The sequence below is a fragment of the Tenrec ecaudatus genome, chromosome 4, assembly GCF_050624435.1.
Source record: "Tenrec ecaudatus isolate mTenEca1 chromosome 4, mTenEca1.hap1, whole genome shotgun sequence".
NCBI classification, from domain to species: Eukaryota; Metazoa; Chordata; class Mammalia; order Afrosoricida; family Tenrecidae; genus Tenrec; species Tenrec ecaudatus.
Genome location: NC_134533.1, coordinates 177063555 through 177086084, shown reverse-complemented (window position 1 = coordinate 177086084; position 22530 = coordinate 177063555). Strand labels below are relative to the sequence as shown.

Below are 22530 nucleotides of genomic sequence, written 5' to 3'. Positions count from 1 at the left end.
CTTTTTATTCGTTTACTTTTTTATTTCTCTTCTTTTTCTTTTCTTAAAAACCAGTTTTATTGGCCTATAATTCACATAGCACAATAGTCTTTTAAGAACAATCTATATGGGGGTCAAACTGGCAAGAGAAAGCTCTTCCATAGGATTTTCAGGGCTGTGAGCTTCAGAAGCTAATTCCCAGGTTTGTTTTCCAAGGTGCTTTTGGGTTGGTTTGTGTTCTAGTGCTTAGGACACCTGGTGTAGGGGTTAGCAGTAGGGGTTAGGAGTTGGGCTGTGACTCACATGGTCAGCAGTTCAAAAGCACCAGCAGCTCCATGGGAGAAAGACTGGGCTTTCTACTCCCGTAAACAGTTACAGTCTCAGAAAACCATAGGGTTGTTATGAGTCAGTGTTGACTCAATAGTAGTGCGTTTGGTTTTTGGTTTGGTATTATAGTGCTTAACTTCTTGCACACCCACAGGCCTGATAAGTCAAGAGTAAACGTTTTTGTTTTCTAAAATAACCACTCAAAAAAGTAAACAAATGATTGTTGTTGTTGGATTCCAAATCAAGTCGGTTCTAGCACACAGTGAAATCCTGTGTACAGTGGAGCAAAGTACCACCTGGTTCAACCCCTCACAGCTGCTGCTATGTTTGCGTCCACTCTCGTAGTCAATCTGTGATATACCACAAGGCAACATTCGGATACATGTAACAGTAAAATATGATAATCACACTAAAAGAAGACAGGAAAGCAGAGAAAGGGGAATAAGGTAAAAGATGAAAAGTGAAAGAGAACATAAGTTATTTAAAACTCAAATCTATCATTAATGACTGTAAATGTAAAATACATGAATACTCCAATTAAACGACAACAGTTGCAAACCAGGACAAAGATAGAGAACTTATATATCTATGTCGTTCTTACAAAAGATACACTTTAAACAGACGTACAGAGAAGTTGAAGCTAAAACAATGAAAATATACATACCACAGAATACTTACTGACTAAAGAGACTTTAAGGTAAAAACAAAATCAAAAAGTCTTACTAGTGATAAAAAGAGGGCAAGTTAGAAAGATAAGTATACAATTCATCAGGAAGTTATTAAATTCTAAAATTGAATACATCCAACAGCATAGCCTCAAAATATAAAAACTAGAAATAGTTAATCTCTAAGATCATTGTAGGATATTTTAAATACTTCTATCATTAAAAATTAGGACAAGCCCCTTACGGAAGGGTTGCAGGGAGGAAATGAGCCAGTCAGGGTGCAACATAGCAACGATGAAACATACAACTTTCCTCTAAATGCTTCCTCCCCCAGTCCCCCCACTATCATGATCCCAATTCTAACTTACAAATTTGGCTAGACCAGAGAATGTACAGATAGGAGCTGGAAATACAGGGAATCCAGGGTGAATGATCCCTTCAGGATCAGTGGTGAGAGTGGCGATACTGGGAGGGTAGAGGGAGGGTGGGTTGGAAAAGGGGAACCGATTACAAGGATCTACATATAACCTCTTCCCTGGGGGACGGACAAAAGAAAAGTGGGTGAAGGGAGACATCGGACAGTGCAAGATATGACAAAATAATGTATAAATTATCAAGGGTTCATGAGGGAGGGGGGAGCGGACAAGGAGGGAAAAAATGAGTTGATGGTAGGGGCTTAAGTAGAGAGCAAATGTTTTGAGAAAGATGAGGGCAATGGATGTGCAAATGTGCTTTACACAACTGATGTATGTATAAATTATGATAAGAGTTGTATGAGCCCCTAATAAAATGATTTTAAAAAATTAGGACAAGCAGGATTGTTTATTGAAGAACTCAAGATGGGGGCACACCTGGAATGGAAAGATAGCCCACTGTGGGAATAAAGTCTCCGGACAATTTAAAAGATCCTGAGGTGACATTGGGCCTCCAACTCAAGTCGTCCCTCAACACAAGAATACTTTGTTCTATTAAACTAGCATTCCATGATGCTCACTTTCCTGACACAAGCACTGAAGACAAAGTGGGTGCATAAGCAAATGTGTTGAAGAAAACTGATGGTGCCCGGCTATCAAAAGATATAGCATATAATAATTATTTATAAACTATCAAGGGACCAGGGGAAAGGGGGGAGCGGGGAGGGAGGGGGAGGGGAAAAAGGGAAACTGAGCTGATTCCAGGAACCCAAGTGGAAGGTGAATTATGAGAATGATGAGTGCAACGAATGTATAAGGCTCAATTGATGTATGTACGGATTGTGATAAGAGCTGTATGAGCCCCAATAAAAAGATTTATTAATTAAAAAAAAGATATAGCATGTGGGATCTTAAAGGCTTAAATATAAACAAGCAGCCATCTAGCTCAGAAGCAACAAAGCCCACATGGAAGAAGCACACCAGTCTGTGTGATCATGAGGTGTCAATGGGATCAGGCATCAAAGATCCAGAACAAAAAGTCATAATGTGAATGAGGGGGGAAGTGCAGAGTAGAAATCCAAAGCCAATCTGTAGACAATTGGACAACCCCTTACAGAAGGGTGGTGGGGAGAAGATGGGCCAGTCAGGGTGCAGTATAGCACAGATGAAACATACAGCTTTCCTCTAGTTCTTCAATGCTTCCTTCCCCCCGCTATTATGACCCTAATTCTACCTTACAAATCTGGCTAGACCAGACATGGGTACAGATAAGAGCTGGAAACACAGGGAATACAGGACAGATAAACTCCTTGGGACCAATATTGAGAGTAGTCATACCAAGAAGGGAAGGGGAAGATGGGAGGAGAAAGGGGAAACCAATCACAATGGCCTATCTATAACCCCCTCCCAGGGGGATCGACAACAGACAAGGGAGTAAAGAGAGACATCAGACAGTGCAAGATATGAAAAAAATTATAATTATCAAGAATTCATGAGAGAGGGAGGGGAAGGGAAGGGGAAAAATGATACCAAGGGCTCAAGTTGAAAGTAAATGTTTTGAGAATGGTAATGGCAAAAAATGTACAAATGTGCTTGACACAATGAATGGGTGGGGATGGAGAAGAAAAAAATGAGCTGGTACGAAGAGCTAATAGAGAAAGAAAATGCTTTGAAAATGATGATGGCAACATATGTATGAATGTGCTTGGCAAAATTGATAGATCTATGGATTGTGATAAGAGTTGTTCGAGCACCCAATAAAATGATTTATTAAAAATAACAAAAAATAAAAGATCCCGAGGTGTTTCTGGTTCCGACATGGCAGCTGGTAACTATATTTGGCCCAAATGGATCTCTAATTTCATATTTCAAGCAAGTGAGCAAGATTATGCTTGAGCTGAAGGTTCTGGAATCCTTGAACTTCATGAAGGTTGTGATCTATGGCTCCTATTGTTACAAGTTATAGGCCAAGTGGAAGCTTGAGCCTCTGGCCCAGTGGCACTACGAGCGACAAGAATGAGGAATGCTGAAACTTGAGGAAGCCATGAATGTTCCCAAACTAGACCTTGGGCTTCAGTGATGCCAGTTCCTAGCTAACCTTACTAGATCAGGATATAGGAGAGTCCTGTGTGCCTGGAGCTCCAGTGGAACTGACCTGCTTTCAACTCTGCTCTGGCCTGACAAGTTGGTGGGGAACAGTGATTTGGGGATATCTGTCTTTGCCTCTGAATTCTGCAATGAATATTTGTTTCCGAATGAAAGACCAACATAAAAATAATAATAAAGTAGAATAAGCGGACAGAATAAGGATCCCATTTGAACAACTGTCTAATAGATTTGACCTGTTTGACATCCATAGAGCATCACACATCCAATAACTATAGAGTATTTTTTCAAGTGTTCCTAAAATAATTTTCTAAAATTCACTGTAAGTTAAGCCATAAGTTAACAAATTCTAAGAAGAAAAGAAAGGAGAAAGAATGGAGATGGAGAACTCTAGGAGGAAGTTGCAACTCATGTCATGAAACAAAATATATACACATTGCTGAATGGAAAACTAAGTAGCTTTGTAAACCCTCGCTCAAACCACAATTTAAAAACAAATAAAAGATAATAAAATCATAAATCCCAGAAAGCTGGGAAAGGAAGCATGGATTAAGTTAAAAAAAAAAACCAGAAGGAAAATAGGAAAAATAAATTCCAAAAAAATAAATATACAATAGAGCGGCTCAGTAAAGCAAAAAAAAAAAAACCTCCAGGATTTTTTAAAAAAAAACAAACCAGTAACACTAGTAAATCCCATGTGAAAATAATTAAGAAGCATTCAGAAACCACATAAATGAAAAATAACAGGATTAAAGAGGCATCACTACAGACCTTACAGATAGTAGGCGAGACACTAAAACAATTCTGTAATAAATTTATATCAGATAATTTGAAAATGTTAATGAAATGGGCCAAATTTTATGAAAATAGAACTTACTAAAAGTGACACAAGAACAATTAAAACTCTTTATACTCTATTAACTATTACAAATATTCAATCTGAAATTAAATATCTCAATGTACAGAGAATTCTAGCCATAGATGGTTTTGCCAATGAACTCTACCAAATATTTAAGTTTATGAAATAAATTCCACCAAATTATTAGGTCTACCAAATAAGATAGTGTTAATAATCCACATACTCTTCCAGAAAATAGAAAATGAGGACATATCCTCACAACTTCTTTTCCAGGGCTAATGTAATTTTGGTTCCCCAAACCAGGAAAAAACATGACAAAAAATTAATATTTCAGATCAACCTCATTAAACATAGATGCAAAAATCCTAAATAAAATATTAACAGAATTCAGCAGTATATAAATATTGGTAAACTGAGTTAAACAATATTTGAAAAGGACAATAAATCGCATTAAATTATGTTTATCCCAAGAATTTGTAATTGGTTTAACATTTGAAAAAAGACCCAGGAAAACTTGTGATAAAAATCAACAGTTTAATAAAAAGCTTTAAACACGAAAAATATAAGATTTCCCTAACCTGATTTTTTAAATATATAAAAACTGATTATAAAAGAAAGGATTAATAAGACTGCATTAACATTCTATTCACAAAAGATGAATTAAGTAAAAGCCAAATTATCTAGCAAAAGATGTTTGCAACCTATATGCCCTCCAAAGGAATGGCTTGTGGAGTAGAAGAGTACAGCTCTTTATATTTAAAGAACTCCTACACATTCATTCCCTTCCCCACCTTTCTGTTAAAGTAACTACGAGGAGAAAGGTAGAAAAGTGAGTTGAAGAGGCACTTCCCAAATGAAATACTAAAATAGGCAACTGTGTTAGACTAAATGATTGACTAGAGAAACTTATACAGTGACGTTCATATACCTAAGAAAGAGCTTTCTATCAAGAAGTAATTGCCAGCCCAGTCCAACTCATGCCCATAAGTTCAATACTAGTCCACAAGTCCCTCTCCAGACTCAGGTTGCCACCTGCAATGACTGACTGCAGGAGGATCACCCGCCTGTAAGTGCAAAGTTACCTGGATCCTAAGTCGGTGGAAAAACCTGGCGGGGCTTCAGCAGCGCTCAAGGTGAAAGCACAGAGAGGGGGAGGCTCCCAGAGTCTTCTTTTTAGCAGGCCACGCCCCCCAAGAAGATGGCATCAGGCTGTGACCTGATTGACAGGCCGGATTCCACCCCTACACTTTCCTACATCTTCAAGGTGACTGACTAACACACCATGAAATACGTAAGTTGTTCAACCTTATTAATAATCAGGAAAATCAACATCAAGAGATAGAGTAGAACTCCGGTACTCGACCACATCAGTACTCAACATCAGTGGATTTGGACGTGAAATATCGAGAAAATTTTGAAATATCGAGAAAATTTTGCAACCGAGCTTGAAGAAAACATTGGAAGGAGGAGATGAACCAGGCAGGGTGCAGGGTAGCAACAATGAAACATATAACTTTCCTCTAGTTCTTAAATACTTCCCCCCCCACCCCTCTGCCACTATCATGATCCCAATACTACCTTACAAATCTGGATAGACCAGAGGATGTACACTGGTACAGATAGGAACTGGAAACACAGGGAATCCAGGTCAGATGACCCCTTCAGGACCACTGGTGAGAGTTGCGATGCCTGGAGGGTGGAGAGAATGTGGGGTAGAAAGGGGGACTGATTACAGGAATCTACATATAGTCTCCTCCCTGGGGGAGGGACAGCAGAGAAGAGGGTAAGGGGAGACGTCAGACAGTGTAATAAATGGCAAAATAATAATAATATATGAATGATGAAGGGTTTTACGGGGTGGGAGGAGTGGGGAGGGAGGGGGAAAATGAGCAGCAGATATTGAGGGCTCAAGTAGAAGACAAATGTTTTGAGAATGATGATGGCAACAAATGTACATATGTTCTTGACACAATGGATGGATGGATGGATTTGTGATACAAGTTGTAGGAGCCCCCAATAAAATGATTTTTTTAAAAAAAGAAAGAAAACATGGGAATCCGACCCGACTCAGGTGATTGTTGTAAACAAATGCAGTTCATGTTTCGGTCACGGGAGTTAGTTGGCGTTGTTAGTACTCGCTGATTCTACCTTTTGCAGCTGTGTTCCAAGCGTCTTGCTATAATTTTCTTCGTTTTTGTGGCTTTTTGTACTGTTTTTAGATAAAAATATGGATTCTAAGAAAGTGTTTTGAAAAGAATCATCATGATAAGGAACTGGTTAACCGTGTTATCGATGTTGTTAACCGTGTTATCGATGTTGTTAACCGTGTTATCGATGTTGTTAACCGTGTTATCGATGTTGTTAACCGTGTTATCGATGTTGTTAACCGTGTTATCGATGTTGTTAACCGTGTTATCGATGTTGTTAACCGTGTTATCGATGTTGTTAACCGTGTTATCGATGTTGTTAACCGTGTTATCGATGTTGTTAACCGTGTTATCGATGTTGTTAACCGTGTTATTGATGTTGTTAACCGTGTTATCGATGTTGTTAACCGTGTTATCGATGTTGTCGATAATTTAGTAAACCCTTTTAGAAAACAGTTAAGGAAACACCAACAGCAGACCACGTTAGACAGATTGGTTTTTTGTTGTTGTTTTTAGAGAAAGCCAGCCAGGTCCAAGTGAAAAAAGGCAAAGAAGGGAAAACTCCTGCAAAGCAGCTACTAGTTGATTTTATAGAAGGGGACTCCCCTTCCAAACACTGACTCTCTCTCTCCATCCCTCCTCTCCACATCCGTGTCTACAGATCCAGATCCTCATCAATCTCATGGTATGGACCATACTGTAGTTGTTAAAAACTGTTTTAAATGTTGCTTCTTATTTAAATTATGCTATAGAACTCTGAATTTATTTGCTTTGAAATTTCTGTGCGGTGTTTTGTATAAAAAGGCAAGGTTAGGGTAAAACGTGGTGGTCGAGAATTGATTAATCCATTTTCAGTTATTTCTTATGAGAAAAATTGATTCTAGAATGGATTAGCATCGAGGTCTGGGGTTCTACTGTACTAAACTATGATCATAAATCAATTGCTATCAAGATGATTCCAACTCATAGCAACCCTATAGGACAGAGAATAATTGCCCCAGAAGCAGGCCGCCACATCTTTTTTCTATTAGAGCAGCTAATGGGTCAAACCCTTGACCTTTAAAATGAGCAGCTGCGCATTTTAACCACTGCGTTGTAGGACTCCTTCACATCCATCATAATGGCTAAAACTGAAAGACTGACAATTGCAAGTGTTGGTGAGGATGTGGAGCTCCAGGAGTTTCCCACACTGCCTGTGGGTCTAGAAATTGATACACCCATTTTGAAAATTGGTTGGCCATGCCTACTTAAGTTGATGTTATAGAACCCCTATGACCCAGACATTCAACTCCTCAGCATATGCCTAGGAGAAATGATGCAACACGTGCACCAAACGAGAATGCTCTTATTTATAACAGTCCCCAAATTGGAATGAAAATATTCACAGCACTAGAATGCAGCATTAGGTAGATGACAACAAAGGAAATGAATGAACGACAGCTTCACGGACTGTAGCTGTGTCGTACAGACGTCCTATTGAGTAGAAGGAAGCCATACCCAAGAACACATGGTGTATGTTTCCACTAAAATAAAATTCCAGCACAGAAAAGGGACTTTGCGGCTTTAGAAGTTTGAACAGGGCTTGTTGGGTAGAGGCACTAGGCTTGCTCTGGTTGCTGGTGATGTTCTACTTCTTGATCCGGATGACAGTTACATGAGTGTGCGTATGGTACGGACCGTCCGGGAGCATGATACCCTTTGATTTTTGAAGTGTTTTGTATGTGCTCTCTTTTAAAATAGAATTATTCGAGGCTGCCCTGTGTTAAGCTACTTGCTGGTGGGGTCCAATTCGCTCTAGAGGTGGGCAGCACTCTTATCCAGCGTCTCACAGAGGCAGCTACTACATGGACAAGAACACAGCATTTTCTTGGTCATTGTCGTTGTTAGTTGCCAGCAGGTTGGCTCCAACCCGTGGTGACCCATCTAAAAGACAACTGTTGCCGCGTCTTGTGGTGTCGTCACAATGGTTGGTGTTGTCGCACTGTGGCGGCCACTGTGCGTTCCAGCGTTGGAGGCTTCCCTGGAATCACTGCAGCAGACAGCGTTCTATTGTGATCTATAGGTTCTTTACTGGTTCTGTTTTGGAGGTAGACCACTTGCTAGGCCTCACTTCCTGATCTGTCTTCAGCTCCGTGTGCCCAGGACGGGTGGCCCTATTGGAATGTGAAACCCTGGCAGAAGAGCAACACGCAATCCCCATACACAGCACCACCAACTGACAGATGGTGGTAGTTTGCTAACAAGCTCCCTGAACTGGGTTTCTATTGGTGAGATCAGGGGCCCCTCACCTACCCGGTAAATGTCCGAAATGGAATTTCGGTGGTAAAATCAGAGGTATTTATCATCGGGGGATTGGCACGAGTACGTTAGATACCTTTCACCCTTCCATAGACCGGGTAAAACCAGTCCATCTCTTAATGGCGCTTGAACTTACAGCTACAATGGATCTCACCAGAATAATGGCAAAGGTCACCAATGTGTTCACTATCCCCTCTGCACTGGTGACATACCCTGCTCTCCCAGCCCGGAACTCTTTATGAAACCAGGACAGTTGCCCTCTGGCTTTACATCCTCAACACACACCATAGCGCCTGGCGCATAGTGGCCACTGGCCACTGTCTGCTGCAGGAAACACTGGCCTAGTGTCTAACGTGAGAGCTGAGAATCTGGGAAAGGTCAGCCCCCTCCGACGGTGGGTGGGCCTGCCTCGCCCTGGGCCTTATGGTCAGCCTCAGCTTGGTGTCTGTGCTCCTCCTCGCTGGCCGGGGCGACAGCATCCCAGGAAGGCAGCCCAGGACTGCAAGCCAAGTTCTGCCTGTCCCCCAGGTTCCCAGCCAAGTTCCTGGCTCGGAAACAGGTTTTCTCGATGCCAAAGTGGCATACTGGTTAAGGGTTCGGCTGCTAATGGAAAAGATTGGCAGTGAGCACCCACCCAGAAGCTCCAGGCGAGAAAAGGCTTGGAGACTTGTTCCCATAAAGATCACAGTGTAGAAACCCTCAGGGCAGCTCTCTGTCACATGGGGGGGGGGGGCGGTATGAGTCCACATCGACTCTAGAGCATCTGACAACAACATGCCACAGTTCTCTCAAACCCTCAAATGAAGACAAGCGCCAACTGGGTGCTGGGTTGTCACCAGTAATCTACTCAGAACAAAGATCCCAAACCTCTCTGTTATTGATTCAATATCAACCCCAATTAAATTCTCCTGCCAAGATGGAGACGCCTGGCTCTCTGCCTATTGAGGTGCCATCTCCCCCCTCGTGTCTACTTTCAGTGTGTCTTTTTGCCCCCCTATATCCTCCTTAATCACCTCGCAATCCTTTTAGACGGTTGCCCTGCCCCATGAGCTCCGTGAAAGCCTCTGCTAACACAACATGCGGCCTTGTGATTTAGACAAACAGCTCCAGGAAATGTAAACTTCATGGGTTCCCCCGGCAAAAATCAGGCCATTCACTGTGTGTTTATATTTAACTGGTACTTTTGGGAAACAGAAGCCCACAGATAGCTATAACCCAGGAGTGAAAGGAGGAGGCTGGCTTGGACCTGCGTTTCTTCTGGGGTGGGAGCTGGTGAGGGCGGGTCGAGCGCCCAGAATCCTGGGGTTCCGTCACTCTCAGCACTTTTCACCTTTTATCATGCTGGGCATTTCTGAGAGCCTCCCCCCACCCCCCAAGCTGTCTTTTCATCTGGTCTTGGCTGCAGAGCCTTTAAAAATAGCAGTTTAAAAAAAGAAACCAGACAGACAGAAATAACCATTGGTTTAAGGGAGCTCTGAACAAATATGGCGACTCAGACACAGATATTCTAAATTCACTGTCAGCCTCCTGGCTTCATTCTTTAAGGGAATTAAGTTGCCAAATGGGGAAAGAAAGAAAAACAAAAACAGAAGTGGAAGTTAAGAAAACTAAAGAAAAGCACTTAAAAGGAGAAAGAAAAGAACACAGCCACTTGCTGAGCAGACAACTACTTTGAAAGTGAGCCCAGCCTATGGGCTGCTCGGCTCTGAGGTCCTGCTCCTCACTAGCTGAGTTGAGGGGGGGTGTCCCTGGAGAGAAGAAATCTTGGGGGAGTTATTAGAGGAAGCACAGATGTGATGCAGACGCTGTAGTCAACAGTGCCTGGTTTTTTTTGTTGTTGTTGTTTTTTAAATCATTTTACTGGGGGCTCATACAACTCTTATCACACACAATCCATTATGCCTGGTTTTAAACCCTGGCTCTGACACTTTCTAGCTGGATGACATGGGCAAGTCATGTAACCTTTCTGTACCTGAGTTTTCTCATCTGTAAACCAGAGCCAGTCCTCTCTATCCCCCGACTTAGGGAGATGAGAGAGAGAACTGTGTCCCATAAGGGTTTCAATGGCTGTGTTTTGAAAGCTGGTCTCTTTCTTCTGTGGTACTTCTGGGCAGGCTAGAACCTAACCTTTGGATTAGTACCAAGTGTGTTAACCATTTGCACCACCTAGGAGGACCTCTGACAGGAACTCTTATTGCTACTTGTTGTCTCTATAGGTACATCAATCCTGGGTTTCATATATTGAAAAAACAGAAAGCACATAACAAAGATTCAAGAAGGCTATCCACAATGACAAATACATCAGAGATAAACCCAACATGAAAACATACACGTGCGCACACAGAGAAAATACGGAAAACCAGATCAGGCCCAAAGTGTATCAGAAAGGGGATCAAGTGACAAGGTTTTAACCATTCAAGTCGGGTCTATCACTCTGATCTGTCTATGACACACCTCTCTCTCTAGTCCCCTTCATCAGCCACTGTTTTTGCCACGTATGAGGCAACATATTGACGATGGATTCTTGTAGAGTTGGGACAGTGTTTTGCTCAATACTGTATATCCAATACCTAGAACCTTGTCAAATGGAGGGGTGTGGAATGAGGGATTGAATGAACGACCAAGTGGTTCCCACGTGGACAAGTTATCATCCAAGATTTGTTTTCTAAACCAAGATGGGTCTCACACAGAAGATCCTGGTTTGATCCACAACCTCAGGATGGCATTTCTCCTCCCTGACGCCGTTCCTTAAGAAAAAAGACACGATGATGCTCACTGGGAAAATGTGAAAAAATGGAGTAAGACACCAGGTGAAACTATTCTTGTAACACACCCTTATCGTGGGAGCACAGGCACTTTCAACGTTAAATCTGCAGGGAAATGAAACTGCTAACAGGGAAATGAACTGTACACTCAGCCACGTGGAGAAAGCCGATTTCCTGCCCAGCACTGAAAGCATTAACAACTCTGCACTGCAGTGAGAAAATAAACACCATTTCAGATGCACAAAACCTGCATTCACTTCTCATTCTACCCGGGCCAGTAAACAACCCATGTGGCTAGTGGGTGTGGCTCATGGGATGGTGCAACTTCAGCGCCTCCTTAGCAATGAGGCCAATTCATTAAGCATCTCAGGGTGAGGATGGGTACACATCCAGGTGACATGTTCAACAACCAGGAGGCTCGGGCCTCACTCCTGATTTTCTGTGGCAGGTGATTCATCACAGTAGCCTCTACTGACCCACTGCTCTGGGGCCCTTCACAGAAAATCTCCTTGAAAGCAAGTTTTCTTTGTAGGCCACTGGACATCCCTCTACAGAAGGGTCTCTGGGAGGAGACGAGCCAGGCAGGGTGCAGTGTAGAAATGATGAAACATACAACTTTCCTCTAGTTCCTAAATGCTTCCTCCTCCCCCACTATCATGATCCCAATTCTACCTTACAAATCTGGCTAGACCAGAGGATGTACATTGGTACAGATAGGAACTGGAAACACAGGGAATCCAGGACGGATGATCCCTTCAGGACCAGTGGTGTGATTGGCGGTACTGGGAGTGTAGAGGGAGGGTGGGTTGGAAAGGGGGGACCGATTACAAGGATCTACATGTGACCTCCTCCCTGGAGGACAGACAACCGTAAAGTGGGTAAAGGGAGATGTCGGACAGGGCAAGATATAACAAAATAATAATTTATAAATTATCAAGGGTTCATGAAGGAGCGGGGAACGGGGAGGGAGGGAGAAAATGAGGAGCTGATGCCAGGGGCTTAGGTGGAAAGCAAATGTTTTGAGAATGATGAGAGCAATGAATGTACAAATGTGCTTTACACAATTGATGTATGTATGGATTGTGATAAGAGTTGTATGAGCCCCTAATAAAATGATTTTTTAAAAAAGCTTTCTACTGATGGTTTCTTCTCTCATCCCATTCTCTATAAATTGTAAAATATAATGAACACATTGAAACTTCCTAAAACAGAAATAAATGAATATTTAATGGACTGTGGTTATCAGAGGAACACTACAAATGCCGGGAATGAACGTTTCTAGCTATGCCCATTCCCGAACAATAATACCCTCACCCCTCTAGAAATAACCCTTATCTGGACTTTCATGGTTTGTACATTCCTATTTGTTTACCTATTATTTAAGCATGTTTTTAACTTTATGGAGCCCTGGCGGTGTAGTGGTTACATGTTAGGCTGCTAACTGCAAGGTCAGCAGTTTAAGCCACTCTGAGAAAGACGGGCTTGAATCCCCCACAATTATTTAATCTGGACCAATAATCCAAGAAGCGGAGGTATATGAAAAATGTGACATCCAGATAGGAGAAAACCTGCAAGATGTAAACGGCATAATATTGCTTGCTAAAAGCCAAGTGGACTTGATGAAAATCAGACTGCAGTCTTCAGTATGGATTATACTAGAATGTACAGAAAACAAATTTCTCCTAAGGTCCAGTGAACAACATCATGATAATCAGAGGGAAGATTTAAGTTGTCAAGGATTTCAATTTACGTGGATCCATGATCAAATGTCAATACTGCATTGGGTAAATCTGCTGCACATGATTCTTTAATGTGTTAAAAAGCAATGATTTCAGTTTGATGAATAAGCCATGACCCAAGCCATGGTGTTTTTAACCACCTAATATGCATACAAAAGCTGGACGGTGAGTAGGGAAGGCTGAGGCCGAATGCCTTTGCATGCCTATGGTATGAGTGAAGCACAGTGAGTATCAGTGGACTGCCACGGAAACTTGTCTTGGAAGATGGACAGTCAAATGTTTCTTGGAACTGAAGATGACAAGAGTTTGTCTCGTTTCCTGTGGACATATTACCAGGAAGGATTAGTCCCGGAGAAGGACATCACGCTTGGATGCTTGGTAAAGTTGAGGTTCAGTGAAAAAGCAGAAGACCCTCAACAAGATGGACTGACAGAGCGGCTAAAGCTATGGGTTCAAATATAGCAACAACTGTGAAGATAGCTCAGGACAAGGTAGTGTTTTGTCGTTTTGTGTATATCAGGTTGCTATGAATTGGAGCCAAAGGGTGGGCAATGGATCTAACCCTGATCAACTCATGTCCTGCCTTTAAACCATAGTATCCCCTTGTTGTGTTTGAATGACTACATTCTGATCTATATACAGGTTGACAGAAACATAATGAAATTCCTATTTTATAGAATTATATCATTCCTATTATTAATTTATATAATTCCTTATATAATTATAAAATATTATAAGTTATAGAATTCCTATTCTTTCAAATGTTATCCATAATTTTTATGATCCACATAATCAAATTCCTTTGCACAATCAATAAACACAGGTAAACATCTTTATTATATTCTCTGCTTTCAGAAAAGAGGCATCTGATGTCACCAATATCCCTGGTGCCTTGTCCTCCTCTCAATCTAGCTTGATTTTCGGGTAGTTCCTGGTATATGTACCGCTGCAAGCTTTGTTTTTGATTTTTAATGATCTTCACCAAAATTTTACTTGTGTTTGATAATGATATTGTTTTATAATTTCCAAATTCTGCTTAATCACCTTTCTTTGGAATTGGTTCAAACGTGGATCTCTTCCAGGCAGTGGATCAAGTAGATGCCATCCAAATTGTTTGGCATAGAGAAGAGTGCTGTAGGTTTTGCATCCATTTGCTGAACCATCTCAACTGATGTCTCAATAAGTTCTTGAATCCTTGTTTTTTTTTAATCATTTTATTGGGGTATCTTATAACATTCCACATATCAATTGTATCAAGTACATTTGTACATGCATGGCCATCATCGTTTTCTAAACATTTACTTTCTATTTGAGCCCTTGTTTCAGCTCCAGAAGCCTCGCTTTCCCCCCCAAACTCCTAGTGCAGCTTGGATGTCTTCATTCGACAGCATCGGCCTTCTTCACACAGTACTTTCTCAAATGGATGGACATCCTAAGGCCAATTCTTTTTAGTATAGTGACCATTTATTACTTGTAACTTCTTCAACATTATTCAATATTTTGCCCATAGAATACTTAAATATTTAACTCAAGACCTGAATCTGTCTTCAGTCTTTCAGCTAGAGAAATGGTGTGTTCTTCCATTCTAATTTCACACTCTAGGTCTCCGCACATTTCATTATAGTACTTTATCTTCTGAAGCCATCGTTTGAAGTATTCTGTTCAGCTCTTTGACGTCATCATTGCTTCCATTCGATTTATCTACTTAAAATCCCAGGACGAGTTTCACAGTCTCTTAAGACAGATATTTGCCTTCTTAGTTACTTTTTGCTTTTTTCATGTATGAGATCCTAAATATCATCCCACAACTCTGCTCCTCTTTAGTCATTAATGCCCAGTGCATCAAATACATTCTTCAAGTGGGTTAAATCCAGGTAGGCTACATTCCAGGTTGCATTTTGACTCTTCTGGATGTATTTTAATTTTCTTAAGCTTGAACTAGAACTTGCAAATGAGCGATTGATGGTCTTTGCTGCAGTTGGCCTCTGCTCTTATTTGAACTGAGGATACTGAGCTTCTCCATCCTCTCTTTCCACAGATACAGTCAGTTTGATTATTGTGCATTCCATCAGTGAGATTCACATGTGTAGTCATCATTTATGCTCTTGAAACAAAGGTACCCCTAATGAATATGTCACTGGTCTTGTAAAATCTATCATGCAATCCTCTGGTGTCATTTCTACCACCGAGGCCATATTTTCCAAATAGTGAGCTTTCTTCTTTGTTTCCAACTTTTACCACCAATGAAAAATACCAATGCATCTTAATTTTATGTTTGATCAATTTCAGACTATGGAAGTTGGTAAAAATCTTAAAATTCTTTATCTTCAGATTTTAGTGTTTGGTGCTGAAATTTGAAGGCATCCTGGTGGCACAGTGGTTGTGTGTTGGGTTGTTAACTACAAGGTTGGCAGTTCAAAACCACTAGCCGCTCCTCAAGAGAGAGATGAGGCTTTCTACTCCTGTAAAGAATGACAGTCTTGTACAGTATAGCACTGATGAAATGCACACCATTCCTCTAGTTCTTTAATGCTTCCCCCCCCCCACTATCATGACCCCAGTTCTACCTTACAAATCCAGCTAGACCAGAGCATGTGCACTGGTACAGATAAATGCTCTTAACACACAGATTCCAGGACAGATAAACCCCTCAGTAGTGATATCATGAAAGGTCGGGGAGAAAGGGTTAACTGATCCCAATGATTGATGTGCACCTCCCCCCGCAGGGGATGAACAGAAACATGGGTGAAGGGAGACAGCAGATGGTGTAAAATATGAAAATAAAAATAATTTATAAATTATCAACGGTTCACGAGGGTGGGAGAGCAGGGGAGGGAGGGGAAAAAAGAGGAGCTGATACTAAGGGCTCAAGTAGAAAGAAAATGTTTTGGAGATGATGATGGCAACATATGTACAAATGTGCTTGACACAATGGATATATGGATTGTTACAGAGCTGTAAGAGCCTCTAGTAAAATGATTTCTTAAAAATAAAATAAAAAAGGAAAGAAAATATCCCATAGAGGGCAAAATAATTTTAAAAAACATGCAACCAACTCAATGTGAAGGGGCGGGGATGCAAGAGAGATCCAAAATCCATCTACAAGATAATTGGACAGTCCCTCTCAAGGGCTACATGGAATGGATGATAAATCCAGGGTGCGGTAGGGTACTGATGAACCACATAACTATCCTCTAGTTCTTTAGGATCTCCTTCCCCTTACTATTAAGGCTTTTATGTGTTTTAGCTCATTAATCAGGTTAGATTTCTGTATGTTCATTTGTATATCTAAGATCCCTCTGTACATGACAGTCCAGATAGATGACCCCTCAGAGACAGTGACAGGAGCAATGGTTCCCTGAGGGTACGGGAAGGGGGTGCTGAGAGTACTGATGATTGTGTAACCCCACTCAATGGGGGATTGAACAACAGAATTATATGTGAATGGATATAATGAATTGAGTAAAATATGTCAATAAATATATTAAAAGAGAGAAAAGAGTGACAATCTCAGAAACCCACAGAGGCAGGTGTCCCTGTCTTATAGGATCACTGTGAATCAGCACTGACTCGATGGCAGTGAGTTTGGTTTTGATTCGGTTGAAATTTGAATGGTTGTGTTAACTTCATTGTAGGTGTATGGGTATTATCCCGTCACTGAGAGTGCTGTACTTGAAATGTTAGCTAGATCTTGAAGTGTTCTTATTGACAGTGCCACATCGTTCTTCTACCGTGTCATTCCCACCATAGATCAGATGATTGTCCAATTTAACATGGCCCAAACCATTCCATTTCACTTCGCCGATACCTAATCTATCAATCTTTATGCATTCTACTTCATTCTGACACCTTCTACTTTTAAAAAATTCTTACTTCATACTTTGCATCTTCTGACTACTAACAGATGTTTGCAGCTCATCTTGAGTTAAAACACTAAACGCTGTTACCTGGGACTGCAGTTGATTTTCCATCTTTACCAGGTTTGCAGGGAAACGGGAGCTAGAGAATTAACCCAAGGTCAAGTTTGTTCTTAGAGAAGAAGAGAGGGTCTTGTTTACCCTTGACCCACAGGAGGAATGACGGAAAGTACCATTGCAGATGTACTACATTTGCAGTGCTGTAAGACCACCATGTGACCCCATCTAAAACTTAAAGGGAAGATGGTGGAGCCCCAGCAAGATGACTGCCGCTGCAAAGACTGCCTGCCGGCTCTGGGTCCATGGAAGTGGCCCAGTCCCCGGGGGTGGCTTACCTTTCCCACAGGCCTGCACCAGGCCGTACCACTCCCCACAGCTGTTGCACAGCAAGGTGAAGGCCGTCTCCCGCTGTCCCGTGACGTGGCCTGGGGCACACACATACAGTAGCTCATCCCCCATTTCCAAGCCAGTGCGTCCTTGAAGGATGGTGTGTGGGAACGAAGGGGGGTCTCCACAGGACTTGTCTGAGGAGAAAGAATCACAGTTAGGTTTTCTAAACTACACAGAACCTGTTCGGTCCAAAATATCAAACTTTCAAAACAGAACCCCGTGGGAGCACAGGTGACGGGTCTGTCTGGGCAGCCTGCAAGTCCCTGAGACAGGGGCTGCGATTGGTCCACAGCCCCTGCTCACCATGGCATCTTTGGGCCTGGCCAAACAGCTGGCGCAGGTGAGCCTCTCGGTGCTTGTAGAACAGAGGTATGTGCAGGGAAGTCGACAACTTTCTATCTTGAAGTTGCCAGGCAACACTATTTCCCTTTGTCTGCATGTAAGGAGGACACCAGGATACATCCCTAGCAGCGAGCTACTTTGGGACACAAGTGTGGATGTGCTCTTTATCGAATGCTTTTCTAGAAGTAGCCGGGAACTGTTGGCATCCACACATAAATGCAGATGCATGCCTGTGTAATATATATGCACGTGTATGGACATATACTTATACACATGCATACACAGATGTGTGTATGCACATGCACGCAGGCACACGCATGTATAAAATTTGTTTCTGTCAAAGTCGCAGCCAAGAAGACGCTATGGAGCAGTTATGGTCTATCACACATGAGTCCCCATGAGTCAGCATGGACTTGATGGCAGTAGAGTTTGTTTATGAACCTATATACATATGTGTGGATACATATCTATAAATCTTAGAGCTCTTGCACCATTAGTACTATAATTTACATTATTTAATCACTAGACATTTATGTGGATTCTGCTTATTCACTCTTGCTAACAGTGCTACAACGAACATCCACGTCTGGGCATCTTTCCACACATCTTATTTCCCCAGGATATGTTTCTTGAAGTAGACCTACTGAATCAAGGAGCTACAGTGACATTTGTTTTTCCAAAACAAATAGTTAATTCAAATTTCTTTTCATAATTTTATAAATTTTCTGTTATTCCTTACCAAGTACTTAAGGAAACTGCACTTTGCTTAAAGAAAGATACACTGCAAAAAGATGTATATGGTGTATAACTTGGGCTTTAAACCACCTTCACCAGCGTGACAGCTTGTAGTCTGGGTCGTGCTTTCTCAGAGAGTCCCAGCTATGGGCATTAACTGGAAAGAAATTATGAATGAAAAGGAGCTGTGACTATACTTCAAGCAGACAATACACAGGATCCTCCTTACCTGGGAACCCCAGGAGAGTAGGTGCTTATTTCACCAGGATGGCAAACAGGGACAGGCAGGCAATCTAACTAAATGTTGCCAGGGGCAACCCCACTGAGATGGGAGCCTGCAGCCTTGGGTTCTCTGGGTCTAAGTGGGGCACCAGGTGAAAAAGGGCCCCATGTCCCAAGCCGCAGTCAGGCTAGACTGAATTCCAGTGGGCATCCATGCTTTGAAAGACCGAGTTTCTCTCTGTACCATCCTCAGCTGCCTGCACTCAGACCAAACACCCAGACTCTTCTCCACCAGGATCCGGTGCCAGGAAACCAGAGGCTCTTCATCAAACACTCACTTTCCACGATAGACGGCCTGCCAACACCTCCCTCAAAATTCGTTTCTAGGATGGCATGGGCTAGAATCTGGCTCAGGGAAACCACAATAATGCTCCTGAGGGTCTGGGTCCATGCACCACGTTTCTGAATTGCTCAGGGCAGGAAACACATGGCTTCTTAGCTAGTGTGTTCTCAGAAGCTCCGGGACAACAGTTCCATGTGTTAACCAACTGCGCGCCAAAAACACTCCTGTCCAGGTGCAACTTGAATCAGTTCCTTTCACCAAGCTTCCCATCCTGAACCTCACAGGGAGCCATGGAAAGCAGCTGGCTACACACCTGGACATTCTCGTCTCCAGGGAAACACACACCTGGACATTCTCGTCTCCAGGGAAACATACGTTTGGGCAGTTTTCACTGCTGCTTCTCAATTATTCGACAGGCAGAGACTGTGGTTAGTGGATTTCTCAAACCTAAGAGCTGCGTTTCCACAGTTTTAACATCAAAAGCAACTTCTAGTATTTTTCCTTCCAAACGGAGACTTTCTAAAAGGAGATCTACTTTCATAGACAAATCTCTCTCCACCAAAAACGGCTCATTTTTTATATCAAGAGATCATTTCATTGGGGACTCTCACAAGTCTTGTCACAATCCAGACATCGCTTATATCAGGCGAATTTGTATATACCGTATATACTCGAGTATAAGCTGACCCGAATATCAGCCGAGGCACCTCATTTTACCACAAAACTGCATTAAAAATGTGCCGAAAAACTCTACTTACACTGGAGATCCCCTGGCAGAGGGGTCTAGGGGAGGAGACGAGCCAGTCAAGGTGCGATGTAGCAACAATGAAAAACACAGCTTTCCTCTAGTTCCTAAATGTTTCCTCCCCCCACCCACCCACCCCCGCCTGCCTCTACTATCATGATCTGAATTCTACCTTTCAAGTCTGGCTAGACCAGAGGATGTACGCTGGCACAGATAGGAACTGGAAACACTGGGAATCCAGGACAGATGATCCCCTCAGGACCAGTGGTGTGAGTGGCTATACTGGGAGAGTAGAGGATGAGTGGGTTGGAAAGAGGGAACCGATGACAAGGATCTACATGTGACCTCCTCCCTGGGGGACGGACAACAGAAAAAGTGGGTGAAGGGAGACGTCGCACAGGGCAAGATATGACAAAATAATAATTTATAAATTATAAAGGGCTCATGGGGAGGGCGGAGTGGGGAGGGAGGGGAAAAATGAGCTGCTGCCAGAGGCTTAAGTGGAGAGCAAATGTTTTGAGAATGATGAGGGCAATGAATGTATAGATGTGCTTTACACAACTGAGTATGTATGGATTGTGATAAGAGTTGTATGAGCCCCTAATAAAACGAATAAATAAATAAGTAGAATTAAAATAACTTGGCTTATGCACCAGTATATGCAGTATATTGTCTCCACTCCTCTCTAGACATTTGCTTTCTGTTGAGCCTTGTAGCAGCTCCTCTTTTTTCCCCTTCCCTCCCCTGCACCCTCATAACCCTCGATAGATTGTACATTGTTATTAATTTCACATCTCACACTAACCGCTTTCTCCCTTCCCCCATGTTTTCTGTTGTTCTTCCCCCTGGAGAGGCGTGTCTGGTGATGTGGTGGATCATTGCGAACTTTCTGAAGCGAAGGAATGTTCTCTATCTGAATTAGTAGTTTGACTATTACACGGGTGTAAACATTTGGCACAAATTATGCCTCAAGGAAAAAACAAAACCGGAAATTCGCTCAACATGAAGTCGACAGTATTCACAACACCTATAAGGGGGATTTGTGTTTGGCAAGAGCCACATCTGAAGACCGTGGTTTCCAGCGGGCAGGCTTCTACCCTGGAAACCTTCCCGGGGCTGCAAGGCAGACAGCAGTCCACACGGCCTCCCAGTGCCAGAACAGAACCCCACAGGGTTTTCTGTGGCTGATTTTTTGGGAAGTAGATTGTCAGGCCTTTCTTCTGTGGTGCTTCTGATGGGGCTTGAACCTGTAACTTTTGGTTAGTAGTGGATCGCATTACCACTTGCATCAAGGTCACCACGAATTAGAATGCTTCGACTCCAAGAAAAGTAGTACTCGTCGACTAGTTCATATGCAAGTACACCTTAAATTGATCAATACATCAAATCAAGGAATAAATCTAAACCATTATAGCATGAAAATCTGCATGAGGATAATCACTGACCTTCCCCCGCCTAAAATAGTTTCTAAAATGAACTGACATGTTTGGGATTTGCTTTAGAATAGTCCAATTGGCGAAAAATATTGGGGGAAGTTCATGAAACTAAATTGGCAATATTGTTTAAATTGATAATATTGACAAAATATTGCTAATTGTTGGTGATGGGTACATGAGATTTTTACTATACTATTCTAATTTTGTGTTTGAAGTTTTTTTTTTACATTTTATTAGGGGCTCATACAACTCTTATCACAATCCATTCATATACATACATCAATTGTATAAAGCACATCTGTACGTTCTTTGCCCTAATCATTTTCTTTTTTTTTCTCCTCTTTTCTTTTTTTACATTTCATTAGGGGCTCATACAACTCTTATCACAGTCCATACATATACATGCATCAATTGCATAAAGCACATCCATACATTCTTTGCCCTAATCATTTTCAAAGCATTTGCTCTCCACTTAAGCCCTTTGCATCAGGTCCTCTTTTTTCCCCCTCCCTCCCCGCTCCCCCCTCCCTCATGAGCCCTTGACAGTTTATACATTGTTATTTTGTCATATCTTGCCCTATCTGGAGTCACCCTTCCACCCCCCTTCTCTGCCGTCCGTCCCCCAGGGAGGAGGTCACATGTGGATCCTTGTAATCAGTTCCCCTTTCCAACCCACTCACCCTCTACTCTCCCAGTATCGCCCCTCACACTCCTGGTCCTGAAGGTATTATTCACCCTGGATTCCCTGTGACTCCAGCTCCCATATGTACCAGTGTACAACCTCTGCACTATCCAGCCCTGTAAGGTAGATTTCGGATCATGGTAGTTGGGAGGAGGAAGCATCCAGGATCTGGGGGAAAGCTGTGTTCTTCATTGGTACTACATTGTACCCTGACTGACCCATCTCCTCTCCTAAACCCCTCTATGAGGGGATCTCCAGTGGCCGACAAATCGGCTTTGGGTCTCCACTCTGCACTTCCCCCTTCATTCACTATGGTGGGTGTATATATATTTTTTTGTGCATGATGCCTTATACCTGGTCCCTTTGCCACCTCGTGATCGCACAGGCTGGTGTGCTTCTTCCATGTGGGCTTTATTGCTT

The 22530-nt window shown here is 42.3% G+C and overlaps 1 protein-coding gene across 1 annotated transcript in view; it reads right to left on the bottom strand.

Annotated features, from left to right (window-relative positions):
* The window catches only part of SUSD5 (sushi domain containing 5), a 75736-nt gene that overhangs the window by 4740 nt on the left and 48466 nt on the right, over positions 1 to 22530 (bottom strand). Inside the window, exon 4 of the mRNA XM_075547089.1 lies at positions 17551 to 17739. Within this exon, the coding sequence (XP_075403204.1) occupies positions 17551 to 17739 (189 nt within the window). The remainder of the gene's footprint in view (positions 1 to 17550; positions 17740 to 22530) is intronic.